Below are 16,485 nucleotides of genomic sequence, written 5' to 3'. Positions count from 1 at the left end.
GCCCACAGGTCAGCAGCTACTGCTCCCAGCGCAGCCAGCCCCAGTGCTGTGCCAGAAAATGAGCCCCCTTGCCATACCCCCCCCCCCCCTGTTGCTGGCCCCTGACCTTTGCCTGCTTCCCTGAGTGATGTTCTACCCCCAGCCCAGGCTGACCTCTTGCCCCGCCTGTGTTTTGGATAAAATGGGGGGAAGTACGCAGGGGGAAAGAGGAGAAAGACATTAGGTTGTTTTTGACAGGAAAAGGTAGATGTCGGATTTGTGACTTGGTTTGACACAGGAAGAGGAGAAAAAACATGAACACATATGTATTAGTATGTGCGTATGTGTAGTCTATATATGTACATATTACTGTACTGTATGTATGTACATATTACATGTACTGTGTCTGTGTGTATGTGTGTGTGTGTGTGTGTGTGTGTGTGTGTGTGTGTGCACGTGCGTTTGCTTGTGTACTATTTGACACAGTGGCCGCCGAAGAGAAATTGGCTTTGGCCGCCTGATGGATATCCACAGATAGACAGTGTCTCCTTTGTCATGAGGGCTTGCTTCGGATTAGGCCTGGTCATAACTCAGCACAGTCTGTCATTGGGAAGGGAAGTGGGCTCTCTATTTACAGCCCAATAAGGAAGTCCCATTTCCCTCTCCTAACCAGAACCCCCCCCACACACACACACACGTCTCTGCGTTTATGCTAGAGCCATCCAAAAAAGCGAGAAGGAGATGATTGATTTTCCCTCTTGTCATCAGTGGCCTTCGCACTGACAACATTTATTTCACATTCGTGTCTGTTATCTATGGCTATGTGCAATCAATATGCCATAAGTCATCTGCTGGTGAGGCCTCAGCCGACTGGGAGAAAGATGGCAGCATCTGTTTGCACATTTAGAGATTTCGAGACAATAATCCATGCTTTTATTTCTTCTTGCCTGGACTTCTGCAACGTGCCCTATTTCGCAGTCAGTCAGACTACCATGACTGGTGCATAATGTGGCGGCACGACTGTAACATAATCGTGCCATGATACTCCGATTTTAGCATCATTGCATTGGTTACCAGTGAACTTCAGAGTTAACATAAAAATTTGACTTTTCGTTTTTTAAAGCTTTGAACAGGCTAGCTCCAGCATATCTCAGTGACCTTATAAATCACCACGGTCCTCCTAGAGCACTGCGGTCATCCGATAAGCTGCTGCTTTCCATCCCAAACTGTCGTTTGAGGCGTAAAGCTTCAAAGCTTCAATGCTTTAACCATGCTTCTTCTGTGGCTGGGCCCAAGATGTGGATCAGCCTCCACCATCGAATGCTTTAAATCCAGGCTAAAAAACACTTGTTTTCTCTGGCTTTCTAGCTATTTAGAGGTGTGTTTATATTTGCTCTGTCATTGTCTTTGTGTTATCTGCCCCATTTCAGTTCTCCTTCATTTCTACTGTGTAAAGCCCTTTGGCCAGCCACAGGTACTATACAAATAAACTGACTTGACTTGATTTGACATTTAAAACGAGTCACTGTTCACTGATTTGTTTGTCTTTAAGGCAAACAAAGGATTCTGTGTCTCTTCTTGTTGTTGTGAATCACCAGGTGTGTGTGCTTGTTTTAAATGTGTGTGTGTCTGGGGGGGGGGGGGGGCCTTGTTAAGGCAGGTATAAGTAGGCTAGATTAATACTTAATGACCCCCCACTGTCCCCCTCTCCCCCAATCCCTTCCTGAACCACTGAATAATACATCTATCCAATCTGAGGGCATGCCCTCACAGATGCATTGTGGGCTGTTGTCAGTGCGCTAACCAGTGTACTCCACACTGGCCGAGAGAGCGTGTGTGTTTGCTGTCCAGCGCCGTAATTGGCTATCGATCGCAGCTGAGAGTGGGCTGGTGTTGCGCCTCGTTTCTGGGTGACAATTCTTGGAGAGGCCTTGGGTTAGGGCAGTATTTTTCCTCCTGGAGTGGTACGAGGCTGTCACCAGACTAATGGAAGCCGTTAAAGGTGCTCTCTTTCACTCACATTTTTTATTGTGCCATCTCGCTCACACACACACACATATACACACACACACACACACACTCAAATACACACACACGCTCACACACACACACACACTCACATACACACACACACACACACACTCAAATACACACACACACACACACACACACACACACACACACACACTCAAATACACACACACACTCAAATACACACACACACACACACACACACACTCACATACACACACACACACACACACTCTTAGATACCATCATAATTGATGGGAGAGCTTGGTGGAGAGGGGGAGAGGCATAGGGGGGGGGAAATCATTGCTTCAAGCCATCACTCAGTGTCATGTTGGTTGGGATGGCATTCGATGGGTGGAATGGCATTCTCGCTTTTTTTTTTATTGGTGAGAAATATGATAGGGTTCAGGGGTCAAGGTAAACTATCCTCTCTCTTTCCCTCCCTCCCTCCCTCCCTCTCTCTCTCTGTCTCTCTCTCTGTGTCTCTCTGATGTGTAATTTACCTCCCCTGCTGTGACCACGCTCCTCTAAGTGTTATTTAGTGTCCACTTTGATCCCCGCAGCTTCCTCCAGCAGCTTAGTGAGTCTCTGATGGCTGACGGCCACGTATTAAGTGTGCAGCCAGGAGGACACACTCCACTGATCACCTACATCTGATCACACACGCTCATACACACACATTTCACTCTCTCTGCCCCTCCAGAACATACACACACAGACACACACACTGTCTCTCTCTCTCTCTCTCTCTCTCTCACACACTCTCGCACACTCTCGCTCTCTCTCTAACACACTCTCACTCTCCTGAACACACACACACACACACACACACTCTGTCTTGGTCCCTTGACAGTGTGTGTTCTGTAGATGTTGTGTACGACTCACGACCCACAGGTCCTCAAACTCCCCCCAACCACCAGTGTTGTACTCATGGCTGTGTTTTCTGTCTCGCTCGTCTCTGCAGCTCCCCGAGAGTGTGAGGAGGATGAGTTCCACTGCCAGAATGGATACTGCATCCGCAGCCTGTGGCACTGCGATGGTGACAACGACTGCGGGGACAACAGTGACGAGCACTGCGGTAGGTCCATTGGTCGCAAGGCCGCTCAGTCAGTCTGTGTGTCTCTCCTCCAAAACTCCAAATGAACAGCCTCTTTGCAAATGACTTTGTTATGAAACTGCAACAACCCACAGCCCCCTTCAGCCTACACACTCTGCCAAACACACATACACACTGCCAAACACACACACACACACACATATACACACACACTTAAACATGGACACTCATGCACTTACATGTTGACAGACACTCACACACCACACAAATACTTACTCATACGAACAGATACATTACTCTCTCTCACACACACACACACACACACACACACACACACACACACACACACACACACACACACACACACACACACACACACACACACATTCTGACATTGGAAAGTTCCATCACTGGGCCCCTCTCGACACCACACATGGTGATGAGCGCTCTGCTGCAGTCCAGCTTTGTGAAACCCTATCTCCTACTGCAGATCTCTCCCCCATCGCTGACAAATCCCTCCAACTCCCACCCCAAATACAAAAGTGTGAACAGACCACCCCCTCTCTTTCTACCCCCCCCCCCCCCCCCACTCACACACACCCTTCTCTTCTCTTTCTCTCACACTCTTTTTGCCTCTTGTTTGTTTTCTCCTCCCACCCGCTCACCCTTCTATCCCTCTGCTCTCTCCCTCTCACACTCCTCCACTTTGTTTCCCCTTCTCTTTCATTAGGATGCTAGTCTCTCTCCAGGGCAAGCGTGCTCTCAATAAGGAACTAATTGTTCTGCATCTGCTATGCTGTAGAGACTCTTCTGCTGTGGCCCCTATGTCTTGGGCCCTCAGGGGCCCCTCAGAACAGCCCCCCCCCCCCCCCACACACACACACCCCTTTCTCCACCCCAGCCCCTCTCCATAATGACTTCCACCCCCAGCAGCTCAGGTTGTGAGCCCCTGGCTGCCTGATGTGTTTATGCGTGGGATGTGAATGGCCCAGGGCACCCGTGGAGCGTGGCTCTGGCCTGGGCAGGGCCTGATTTATTTAATTGTCCAGGCATGGATAGTCGGCCATCTGATTGTCTTTAAAGGCATGAGCCGTATCCCACATGTTCTGTCCTGCTGTTTTGTGTCTGGGTTGTAAAAAGTGTGTGTGTGTGTGTGTGTGTGTGTGTGTGTGTGTGTGTGTGTGTGTGTGTGTGTGTGTGTGTGTGTGTGTGTGTGTGTTTGTTTGTACACACAGAGATGAGGAAATGCTCTGATAAGGAGTTCCGCTGCTCTGATGGGAGCTGCATCGCTGAGCACTGGTACTGTGACGGAGACACGGACTGCAAAGATGGAACCGATGAGGAGAATTGCCGTGAGTTACTGCTCTGTGTGTGTCTGTGTGTGTGTGTGTGTGTGTGTGTGTGTGTGTGTGTGTGTGTGTGTGTGTGTGTGTGTGCGCGTATGTGTGTGTTCGCTTGTTTACCGACATGTGGTTGTGATCATTTGGAATCTCAGCACACTGTCGTATCCTTACTGACACCTACGTTACTCATTGTAAGGATTCCAATGAACTGTTAATGTGCTCTTTGTCTGTGTGTGCATGCGAGTGGGAAGTCTTTGTAGTTTACTTCAGTGTGTTCTCTGGCCACACCCCAGTGGTCTCTGTTTTCAGTCAATGTGTATAAAATGTTTGTGCAGGAACGTCAGGTTTTTAGAAGCCACTTCAACTTGAAGGCTGATTAAAGCCCATGTTTGCTCACATAGTAAATGTCTGTGCTTGAAAGCCTGATCCAGCCATGTGGTGTAGCCTTGAGTATGAGGGGACTGTGTGTGTGTGTGTGTGTGTGTGTGTGTGTGTGAGGGGTGAGGGGGGGGGGGGGGGGGGCGGTGCGGTGCAGAATGTCTGGCATGGCAGCTGTATTCTCTGTGCTCTATAGGAGGCCAGATCTGTCATCACACATAACATCATCTGCAAGCAGGCACACACACTCCTTTTTCCATGCTTGTGTCTTGCCTTGTGCCTGCAGGACTGTATCTTTACCTGTATGTTTGTGTGTGTGTGTGTGTGTGTGTGTGTGCGCGCGCATGTACTTGCATTTGAGAACACTGCTGATGAGGTTCAGGTCTGGTGAAGGCATTGTGCACTGTGTGGTTTTCAGACCTAATTGCCAGAAACCGTAGGGACTCCATAACCCCCCCTCAGCCCAATAAAGCCTACATCTCTTTGATTGGTTTTAAATAGCTTGGCTCCAGTCAGCTGGCTGTGATCTACAGTGGGCTCAAGACTCTCTGTGCGTGTCTGTGTGCGTGTGCGTGCTTGTGTGTGTGTGTGTGTGTGTGTGTGTGTGTGTGTGTGTAAGGGAAATAGAGAGAGAGAGAGAGGGAGGGAGGGAGGGAGAGGGAGAAAGTGTGTGTGTGTGTGTTAGTGTTTATGTCTGTGCACTAGTGAGTGTGTGCACGCTTGTGCGAGAGCCTGTAGCTGTAGTCTACATCTGATGCTGATTTTGGTGCTGGCATGTGGCCCTCTCCTCCCTCCCTTTTGGACCCTGCTCTTCGCGAGGGGAGACGACTGTCAGTGGGGACTTTGGAGGGCCCTCTGCTCTGTAGTTACAATCAGACGGGCTACTCTTATTTTTCTCCCTGCTCTCTGTAATCAAAGTCCTCCCCCCCCTCCCAATGTGAGGTCTGTTTTTACAATACAATATCCCAAACTACCCTTCTGGCAGTGTGGTTCAGCTCGGTGGTGATTTTTTATTTTTTTTTATGTATAAACATTTCACTGGGTGTCAAGGTGTTGCCAGAGTGCAGATGGGATAGGATTGCCAGCTAGTGTTTCTACTCTGGGGAGGGGGGCCGGAGGAGGGCTTGAGGAGTTGCTATATCTCCTCCCTGGCTGCCACTTGTCTCCCCCACCTCCTTTTGGATGCTGTTTAATCTGTTCCAAATGGAATCGAACCGAACTGTCAGCTCGCGCTGAGGCCAAGCTTTTCAGGAACGCGAGAGAGGGAAGGAAAAAAAAAAAAAAAAAAAAGTGGTCATCTTGAGATTTATCGCAGCTGCTGCCAAAATGAGCCTCTTCCCCTGCCATCACTACTATCCCCCACCACACCTCCCCCCAACAGCGCCCTCATCCCTCTCCCTTCGTTTCCTCAGCCGTCCTGCGTCCCTGTCAGACCTGTGAATACCTTTTTACAATCCTTTTCTTCATCTCCTGCCATCATCAGCCACGGCGTGATCTCGGCAGTCGGATTGAATCGCTCCTGCCCGGTAGTCACCGTGGGAGTCATTTGGTGCAGATGGCTCGCAGTGCTCTCCAACTTCCACAGCTATCCCACTATGTGTCTCTGTGTGTGTGTGTGTGTGTGTGTGTGTGTGTGTGTGTGTGTGTGTGTGTGTGTGTGTGTGTGTGTGTATGTGTGTGTGTGTGTGTGAGACAGAGCAAGTGATATGGGGTGAATATCCCAGAGGCTTCCTTAGCCCAGAGGCATGAGCAGAATTAAGTCAAAGAGATGTGATTTATGAGGCCTCCTGCTTCCCGCTTGTCCGTCAGAAGTGGAGAGATGTGGTTTTGGAGATCTGCACTGAATCCTGGCCTCTGTGTAACCAGAGGATCTTTGACAGCTAGAAAAGGCAGACTTCAAAGGGGCTTAAGTGCAGGTGCATGCTTGAGGCAGGATTTGGTCTTTTGTAAAGTGTAACTGTGTGTGTGTGTGTGTGTGTGTGTGTGTGTCCTTTGTGCCAGTGCTCGCATTGGGGCAACTTTTGAACATGCTGCATAAAGGCACCTAACACTCACCCAGCCCAATTCCAATCTGACAGCTTCGGCTGAAAAGCAGGGAGAATGGGAGATAAGTGTACAATTTCAAAGCAGGTTGTCTTCAACGAATGCAAAGACATGAAAGAGAGAGAGAGAGAGAGAGCAAGAGAGAGAGAGAGAGAGAGACACACACACACACACATAAAGGCATACCTTTTTCATTCAGCGGCTGCAGCTATTCAAACCCTCAGTCCCTCTCTCCTGGGGGAGCCATTATTCATCTGGATTTGAAATCAAACTCAGCAAATGGCTCCCTACGAGGTAATCCTTGGGAATGAGGGGAGGCTTTTGCGTGTCTTTAGTAGAACTCTACCTGAGGGCAAAATGTACCCCCCTCTTACCCTCTTTTATAGCCCCCAACCCCGTCCCAAAAGTATCTTTTCCCTGCGTGCATCTTCTCATGTAACAGGCTCTGTCAAGGAACCAGACTTTCTAAAATCCAACAGTTTATTGACCTAGTTAATGGGTGTCTGTCGGTGCTGGCTGTGATGGATGGAGTTACACGCTGTTGTTATAACTTCAGCCGCTGGGGCAGTCTACCTCATATGGGAGGTATTAGCGTCTCTCCTCTCAGCTTTCATAATGGTATGAGTTAGTAACAGACTCTCAGAGTAAATATGTGTGTGGGCTTTTGGCTTGTTGTTTGGTGTTCTGTGTGTGCTGTGTGCTGTGTGTGGTGTGTGTGTGTGTGTGTGTGTGTCTGTCTGTCTGTCTGTCTGTCTGTGTGTGTTTTAATGGCGTTGTTTTCTCCCTGTGCAGCTTCTGACGTCACAACTCCCAGCTGCAGTGCCGAAGAGTTCCAGTGTGCGTACGGCCGCTGCATCCTAGATATTTATCATTGCGACGGGGATGATGACTGTGGAGACTGGTCCGATGAGTCTGACTGCTGTAAGGAACTATCTTTCTCTGTGTCTCTATCTCTCTCACACACACACACACACACACACACACACACACTCTCACTCACTTATATCCCCTAACTGATGCCCTCACAATCCTCTCAAAGCTCCAGCTGCTTCACAGGATCTTGCCTGACACAAAAGGCTTTTCATTATGTCTCTATGTCCTAGGACTCTGTCGTGCAGACATGTGTATCAAACCCACATCAACAGCATGACTTTTGAACTGTGTGTGTCTCCACAGCAGCTTTGACAGGTTCAGCTTTTTCAGCAGCTTCCCTGCTGTTTTGTTTGGGGCATAAAGAAAACCATTTGTGTCATGTTTCTCCAAAATAACAACCAAAATGAAGTGAGTAGAAGAGACACTGACAACTGCAACCTCTTCTCTCTGGACCTCTGCTCAACCTTTACTATTCAAATCAATGCCCTTTTTAGGCATATCTGATAAATGCAGGTTTATTTGTGATAAGTAAGAGCTACTCCCAGATAACCTGTGTGTGTGTGTGTGTGTGTGTGTGTGTGTGTGTGTGTGTGTGTGTGTGAGAGAGAGAGAGAGTGAGGGAGGAAGGAGCATTGGCCGGGGTCTCATTCTTCAGTGATTTGCTGCAATCTCTCCATATAGATGTTCAGCAGGTAGTTAATCATTGACACCTGTGCTTACCACTGCTCTCTGAAGTGTTTCATCCCTGTTTCATCTTTCCCTGCTACATGCCAGACATTCCTACACACACACACACACACACACACACACACACACACACACACACACACACACACACACACACACACACACACACACACAGAGAGAGAGAGAGGACAGAGCGAGAGAGAGAGGGCACCACTCTCCTCTCTCATCCACCCACCTAACCACGTGTGCATGCATACAGCAACATACAGCCAGTCAGACCCTGAATGCCAACTGAGTGCAAACAAACTCATGCTAGTTGGAACCTTAGGGCTTAATCACCAGAATCTTTGCCCTGTGAGTTTTTGTCTGCCAATCACTGTGTGTGTGTGTGTGTGTGAGCGCACATTCCATCTGGGTCTCTCTCCTATATTCTCACACATGTAGAGAGTAGAGAATCATAAGGACCTGCACTAGTTAGCATGACTCTCCCTCTATCCATCTGCTCATGTACACACACACACACACACACACACACACACACACACACACACACACACACAGCAGTAGCTGTGGTGCTTCGTCACGTCTCGCCTCGCCTCATCTCATCTCATCTCCTCTCTTCTTGTTTCGTCTCTCTTCTCCTCTCCTCTCTTCTCACTCTGCTGGTTGTTGTCGCTTGTCTGTGCCACATGGCAGTAACCCATTCTACCCCTCTTCCAAGGCTCTTCTTAGAAGATGGTGGAGGAGGAGGGGTGAACATCAAAAACAGACCTTGAAGTAGTCATATTTGTTTCTTCTTGTTATTATTGTTCTTTTTCTTCTTCTGCATCTTGTTCTGCTTCTTCTTCTGCTTCTTCTTCTTGTTTTGGTCCGAATATATTCCTTATTTATTTATTTTTTAAGCGTGTGTTTAAGTTTAATCTATGCGCCTTCCGTTTGCATCCTTCGCTCACTCATGCAAACACACACCTCCTCTCCCCTCCTTTTTGCAATCTTTAATTGCCCCAGATCTCGACATGTTTAGCATTTTTTGGAAACTTGAACAAACATCAAAAAGGATAAAAGATTGGTAGGGGGGAAGATGTGTGGTGATGGTGGTGGTGGGGGGCTGAAGTGGAAAAAATAAAGAGAAGACACACTCCACAGTGAAGAAGCCATCATCAGAAGGAATTCCTTGGCTGTGTGACCATGGATCTGAAGACACCATGAAGGGCGCTTTGTTAGCACAGAGAGAAAGAAGGGGAGAGAGAGAGAGAGATGAATAGAGAGGGAGAGAGAGAAAGAGACAGATAGGGGAAGGGAGGAGGGAGCCTGCTCTTGGCTCCGGCGTACAGTACAGGAGATGAAACGGCTCGTTGTGTGTGGGCGTCTTTTTTTTATCTCTTCTTTTTCTTTTTTTTCCCCTCCTCCTCCCTATGGAAGGGGGAGAGTTGTTGCAAATGAGCTCGGTCAGTCTGACAGACATGCCAATGCCTGAAAGGTGGCTTTCCCCAACAGATCAGTGTGACATTAAATGACTCGTTCCCCCCTCTGTCCATCTCTGTCTGGGGATAACCTCCCTTTCTGTACCTCCTCTGAAAACCCACCTGGTGTTTTGATTATCTTCCCCATCACATCCCAGGCAAACCCTGGGACTACCACAGAGACTTTTATTCTCTCTGCCCTCGTCTCTCCTGTCCCTTGGTGGCTGCTCTGCCCTCGTCAGACTGATAAGCATTTGCCTCGCTGTGCTGGTACAAGCCAAAGTGTCTGTGAGAACAGAGCAGCACCCATGTCTTTCCCTCCCTCTCCCTTTCCCTCTCCCTTTCCCTCTCCCTCTCCCTGTCTCTCTCTCTCTCTCTCTCTCTCTCTCTCTGTTAGTCTCCCTCTCTTTCTCTCTCTCTGTTGTTTATTCTTCTGACTTGTCTGTGTTTCTCTCACTGGGTCTTCTCTCTTGCTCTCTCACTCCTTCCCTATCTCTGTACCGTCCTTCATGTGTTTCATCTTCACTGGTGTTGTCTCTCACTGGAGCCGTTCTTTAGATAGGGAGAGAGAGCGCTCCAGAGCAGAGACACAGGGCTTATATAACTTAGCCTCCATTAGCTCACATCGCTGCGTGAGGAGATGTGCAGCTCACTTGACATGTTTATGGAACATAGTAGCCCGTGGCCCTTGCATATAATATGATTAAACATACAAGAGTCCCTGTTCACATTCTTGTGTGTGTGTCTGTGTGTGCCTGGGTGTGTGTGTTTCTCCACAGCCTCCCACCAGCCTTGCCGTTCGGTTGAGTTTATGTGCAGCAGTGGGATGTGCATCAATGCCGGCTGGAGGTGCGATGGCGAGTTTGACTGTGACGACCAGTCTGATGAGAAGAACTGCAGTGAGTGCCAGACTTCTGTTGTGTATGTGTGTGTGTATGTGTGTAAGAGAGTGGATGAGGAATGATTGAGAGATTGAGCCAGAGTTTGTGTGTGCGAGCTTGCGTGCGCGCCTACGTGCGCGCCAGTGTGTACGTTTGTATGAGTGTGTCAGAGAGAGAGAGAGAGAGAGAGAGAGAGAGAGAGAGAGAGAGAGAGAGAGAGAGAGAGAGAGAGAGAGAGAGAGAGAGAGACTGGGGTAATTGGTTGAGTATGAGTGTGTAATGTGCTGTACTGTATGTGTGTGTGTTTTTATTTTCTTGCACTCATGAGCCCCTCACCGCCCTTCTCCAGCCACGTCCATGTGCACGGCAGATCAGTTTCGTTGCGCGTCGGGCCGCTGTGTGCGGTTGTCATGGCGATGTGACGGTGAAGATGACTGCGCTGACGGCAGTGATGAAGATGGCTGTGAAAAGACAGGTGAGGAATGGCATCGGGTGTGAGCCCACCACTAACGCCTGCTCATTGCTCCTTCATGTGCAGAAGGAGCTTCTGCAGACACACACACACAATAATTCAACACTGTCGGACATACACACACACACACACACAAGGACCACATGGAGCTTTATGTACACAAGCTCTAAATGTCTTACTCGAAAGTCTTCATAGCTGTCCGTGTCCATGACAACAGTGCTGAGCACGTTGGATGCATAGATTGGCACGGAACACGGCTGCGGATAAGCATGAGCACGGCACAGTGAGAACAGTCTAAATATAAAACAAATTAGGCCAACAATTTCTCATGGAAATTAATGTTGGTTATCAAGCAACCCTCAGACATTAGCCCTATGTGATGTTCTGTTATGATGCTGAAGAGCTTTGCTGTTGTCTTCTTCTCTGTAGAGACCCCACCCTGTGCCTCAGATCAGTTCATGTGTGGGAATGGCCGCTGCATCGGCCAGAGGAAGGTGTGCAACGAGGTCAACGACTGTGGAGACGGCACCGACGAAGACCCGCACCAAGACTGCCGTAAGTTTGCACTAGTGTGCACTCATATGCGTAGACACACAGGTTCTCTTTACACACACACACACACACACACACACACACACACATACGCACACACACACACACACTCTCTCCCCTTCCTGTCTCGAGATTACACATTCACACGCTCTACCAACCACAACATTGCAGTGAGCACTTTCACACACCCTAACTCACCCTCACATCAGCAATCCTTGCACATTCTCAGCATTGAACCTCTTAATAAGTCCCTGTCTTGTGTGTGTGTGTGTGTGTGTGTGTGTGTGTGTGTGTCCAGGCCCTAGGTCCAGTGAAGGGAACTGTAACCTGAACAACGGCGGCTGCTCTCAGAAGTGCCAGATGGCGCGGGGCCTGGTCGAGTGCACTTGCCACACTGGCTACAGGCTGACGGAGGACCGCAAGTCATGCGAAGGTGAGAGATGGCAGGGGATGCTTGAGCACTCCTTAAATACCAAAATGACTCAATACAACCCAATATACCACCAGTGATATAGCATTCGATGGAATGTCTGTGGTGCAAATGCATGGGTTGGGCTGGACTCTACACTCTGAGCTGAACCTGTCATGATTTTTCAATGGTTATTGATTACGAAACAATGTAGATCATTTAGTCTCAAACCTGCTCTTGCTTGGGGTTAGCAAAGAAATGTGAGCGGCTGTGGTAAGGTCCGGAATGCGCCGACATTCCCCCGCCGTTTCCCTCAGGTTGTCGAAAACCCAGAGCACACACGCTTTCATCTCTCGTCACGTTGGTAAAGCTGCAGCTCCTTAAACCGTTTCAGACACCAAACACAGGCCGTCTACCTACACCCTATCAGGGCCAAACGCCCCTCAGATAACCCTCCACATCAAAGAGCGTCTCCTCACAGCTCCCGGGCCAAACACGCCTGGTCGTCATGACAAAGGCGGAGACACAGACAGTCGGCAAACTCGGCCTTGCTCGCAGGACTGAGAAAATGAATGTCCGTTTTTTTTTCCCTGACCCCGTCTTCAAAGTGTGTTGTCGTTTCCGGGAGCCTGTCACCCGTTTGTTTTGGGTGACATCTCTGGTTTCAGGCAGCTGAGCGGTGGCCAGTGTAAACATAGGCAGGCAGGCTGCTTGTCTTCTCTGTTTCCTGCGCTTGCTTATTCACTTTGGGCCACAGAGGGGCGAGTCCCTTCAGATGGTGTCACAGGAATGTCTCTGACCTTACCGCTGAGGAATGCTGCCCCATACACTGACTGACACGCTCACACAAACACACTCGCACACAAACATGCAAGCACATGCACACATACTCGCACAGATGCACACACACTGACACTCACACACACACACACACTCTCTCTCTGTCTCTCACACATACACAAACACAGAGTTTCAAACCTCTTTGGTGGCGGTGAGTGAGAATGTGGTATGTCGTGTTTGTCAGGGGATTGTTAGGTAGCTATGTCTGTGTTGATACACAACGTTTTCCAGAGCTGTTGTCGCCAAAACATGGCAACTTTCCAGGTCACTCAGCAGCCTAGTTCATAGTTCAGTGCAACTGAACAACTTTGATTTGTTGCTTTGACAAGCAGTGTTAATGACATGCCTTGTTTATTCACATTTATTTTTCTTTCTTTCTCTCCTCTGCTCCCTCCCTCCCTGTTTGTGGACTTTTCCTAGATGTGGACGAGTGTGCAGAGGAAGGCTACTGCAGCCAGGGCTGCACCAACACGGAGGGGGGTTTCCAGTGCTGGTGTGTACAGGGTTACGAGCTGAGGCCTGACAAGCGCACCTGCAAAGCGCTGGGTGAGTCAAGACGAACCCCCCCCCAACCCCCCCCCCCTTTCTCTCGTCTCACGCATTCGACAGTTACCTTAGTAGCCCCCGAATGTTTTAAAACACATTTGATGTTTGAGCACAACTGTATCCCTCCCCCCACTGCGAAACCTCGACAGGGGGCTTGTGCCGAGGTTGAGGTCAGGTTACAGTGGGAGGGTCAAGTTAACGGGTGTCTGTTACGGATTAAATGGCGAGGGTTCACATGGGCTGTGCTGTCAATATATCACTCTGGAAAGCTGCGTGTAATGCATTGATGTTCAGCCTCTGGTCAGTCTTCTTCCTTGTTTTTTCACCTGTGGTTCATCCGAAAGGCAGCACTGTGTGTTACTTTGGCTGTTTGTCTTCGGGTTGTTTAAAGTTAGTCTGCAGTTTTGTCCCTGATATAACCCCTCAACCCCCTCCTTACCCCCCACCCCTCCTTCCCCAACCTCATCCAGGTCCGGAACCGGTTCTGCTGTTTGCCAATCGCATCGACATCCGCCAGGTTCTGCCTCACCGCTCTGAGTACACGCTGCTGCTGAACAACCTGGAGAACGCCATCGCCCTGGACTTCCACCACAACCAGGAGCTGGTGTTCTGGTCCGATGTGACGCTGGACCGCATCATGAAGGCCAACCTGAATGGCAGTAACGTAGAGGAGGTGGTGTCCACTGGCCTGGAGAGCCCAGGTACCCCAGCACTGTGCTCTGACTGACGACATGATTTATGAAGAGCAGCTCACATCCTTCCTTATCCCATACAGATATGTCAAAACAGACGACCCTGCATGACATGTTCTATGGAGGAAGTCTGTTGTTCATTATAATAATAATAATAATAAAACTTTATTTATATAGCACCTTTCATGCAAAAGAAGTGCTTTACAGCAAATACATAATATGCACAAAGAAATGACATGCACATAAAAATAGACATCAAAGAAACATAACTCAGATATAGTGCTAAAAAAATCAAATAATAATTATAATTCAAATTATAAAATTGAATACATAAAATGCATAGCATAAGATAGAAAATCAAACTGTTAAGTTTCAAATAAACTGTTAATTATGTCAAGTTCCTCTGCAGTGGTTCCTTTGATAAATCATTTTTTTTTCTGTCATCAGCAGCTCAATAAGAGGAAATGAGATACAGTATTATTAGCTGGATTATATAGTTTTGCATGGTTTCTTTGAGAAGTACATGAGCATGGAGCTGTAACTGGAATGTGTCATTGCTACAGGTGGTCTGGCCATTGACTGGATTCATGACAAGCTGTACTGGACGGACTCTGGGACGTCACGCATCGAGGTTGCCAATCTGGACGGGACACACCGCAAGGTCCTCCTGTGGCAGAGCATGGAAAAGCCCCGGGCTATTGCCCTTCACCCCATCGAGGGGTAAGAGCGGACCCATGAGCCTTCATTCACTGTTCCATTACCCCCCACACTGGGCTTGATAACTGTTAGACTGTACTTTGTGTTCTTCATGTTATAGCTGATTTTGTATTATGTGGTGTTCTGTATGTGTGTTATGCTCTATTAAAGAGGACCTATTATGCTCATTATTATGCACATCTGCTAGAATAGATGTACATGCTTTAATGTTCCCAAAACACATTATCTTTCTCCTACTGTACATCTCTATTCACCTGTCTGAAACACTCTGTTAGAGCCCAACCAGTGAGCCCAGTGTACTCTGATTGGTCATCTAGGCAGGCAGTAAGGATTGTGTAATGAGATTTAGTCAGATTTAGTTACTCCCTCTAACGTGAACTGGACTTTTGAACTTTGCAGACCGTTTATATGCACAAAAAGCTATATAACACACTAAAGAACATGGAAAAACCTGAAAAGCATAAAAATAATTTCCTTCTTCCTTGTTCTTTACCACCTCCAGGAAGATCTACTGGACAGACTGGGGAAATACCCCTCGCATAGAGTACGCCAACATGGATGGCTCAAACCGCAAAATAATCGCAGATACTCATCTATTCTGGCCCAACGGACTGACCATTGACTACGCCAGCCGCCGCGTCTTCTGGGTGGATGCCAAGCACCACGTCATCGAGCGCTCTGATCTTGATGGACAGAACCGGAAGGCTGTCATTAGCCAAGGTAAATACGAGATTTAGATTGAATTGACCAAACACTATACATTGCATTCAGGTTTAGAAAAAGCGCTTACACACAGTCAAGACATTCATATAAGTTGACCTCTGTAGTTATACTGTGTAAGGGATGTGCAAATGACTGGATCCATGCCAATTGCAGTTCTTTTTCCAGTAAGTAGTTTTGTTAGGTATAGCTCTCACTCCCAACACTTTGTCCCGCAGCCGCTCTCTCTCTCTTTTTGTCACAGCTCGTCACAGACACAGTCTCTCTGACACCACAGTATGCAGCGCCTCTAGTTACCTGTGTTAGACAGAGCCCAGTGCTCTGAAACCTCCCTCACAAATAAAGTCGGAGAGGAGGAAATTAAATTTGTGTCAGCCAGAGAGGGCTGCTTTTGCCAGGCCTCCTTTGTGCTGCCTCAGTGAGCTAGAAAGGGGAAGAGAGAGAGAAAGAGAGAGAGGGAAAGAGAGAAAGAGAGAGGGAGAGATGGAGCCAAATGAGCCAGGCCATGCTGAGGAGGCCCCTAACCCCGCTGAACGATGTGCTGCCTGGTGAGCTCTCGTAAAAAAAATTAAAAAAAACATCAAGCAAAGTCCCCTTAAATCTCATCTTTCAAAGTCCGGGCAGGCATGGTGATGGCAGGGCTGGCTGTGAAGTGGAGGTGGGGGGTGCATTGAAACCCCTGCGGATCCTCCGAGGGCCGGTGGCGCGCTACCCCAAATCTATCAGCTTATTGGAGCCAACCCAATCTGGGATGAAGGCTTTGTCACTGGGGTTTGTTTATGGGCAGAGCACAAGCCATGCT

At 48.5% G+C, this 16,485-nt stretch overlaps 1 protein-coding gene across 3 annotated transcripts in view; it reads left to right on the top strand.

Moving 5' to 3' along the window:
• The window catches only part of lrp4 (low density lipoprotein receptor-related protein 4), an 87,217-nt gene that overhangs the window by 52,966 nt on the left and 17,766 nt on the right, over positions 1 to 16,485 (top strand). For all 3 annotated transcript variants that reach the window (XM_031569439.2, XM_012830678.3, XM_012830679.3), the window contains exons 4-14: positions 2,975 to 3,088; positions 4,303 to 4,419; positions 7,624 to 7,752; positions 10,634 to 10,753; positions 11,085 to 11,210; positions 11,637 to 11,762; positions 12,058 to 12,192; positions 13,429 to 13,554; positions 14,025 to 14,255; positions 14,810 to 14,966; positions 15,466 to 15,683. In XM_031569439.2, coding sequence (XP_031425299.1) covers positions 2,975 to 3,088; positions 4,303 to 4,419; positions 7,624 to 7,752; positions 10,634 to 10,753; positions 11,085 to 11,210; positions 11,637 to 11,762; positions 12,058 to 12,192; positions 13,429 to 13,554; positions 14,025 to 14,255; positions 14,810 to 14,966; positions 15,466 to 15,683 — 1,599 coding nt within the window. The remainder of the gene's footprint in view (positions 1 to 2,974; positions 3,089 to 4,302; positions 4,420 to 7,623; positions 7,753 to 10,633; positions 10,754 to 11,084; positions 11,211 to 11,636; positions 11,763 to 12,057; positions 12,193 to 13,428; positions 13,555 to 14,024; positions 14,256 to 14,809; positions 14,967 to 15,465; positions 15,684 to 16,485) is intronic.

The sequence above is a fragment of the Clupea harengus genome, chromosome 6, assembly GCF_900700415.2.
Source record: "Clupea harengus chromosome 6, Ch_v2.0.2, whole genome shotgun sequence".
NCBI lineage: Eukaryota > Metazoa > Chordata > Actinopteri > Clupeiformes > Clupeidae > Clupea > Clupea harengus.
The sequence above is the reverse complement of the archived record's forward strand: the minus strand, read 5'-3'. Positions and strand labels throughout refer to the sequence as shown.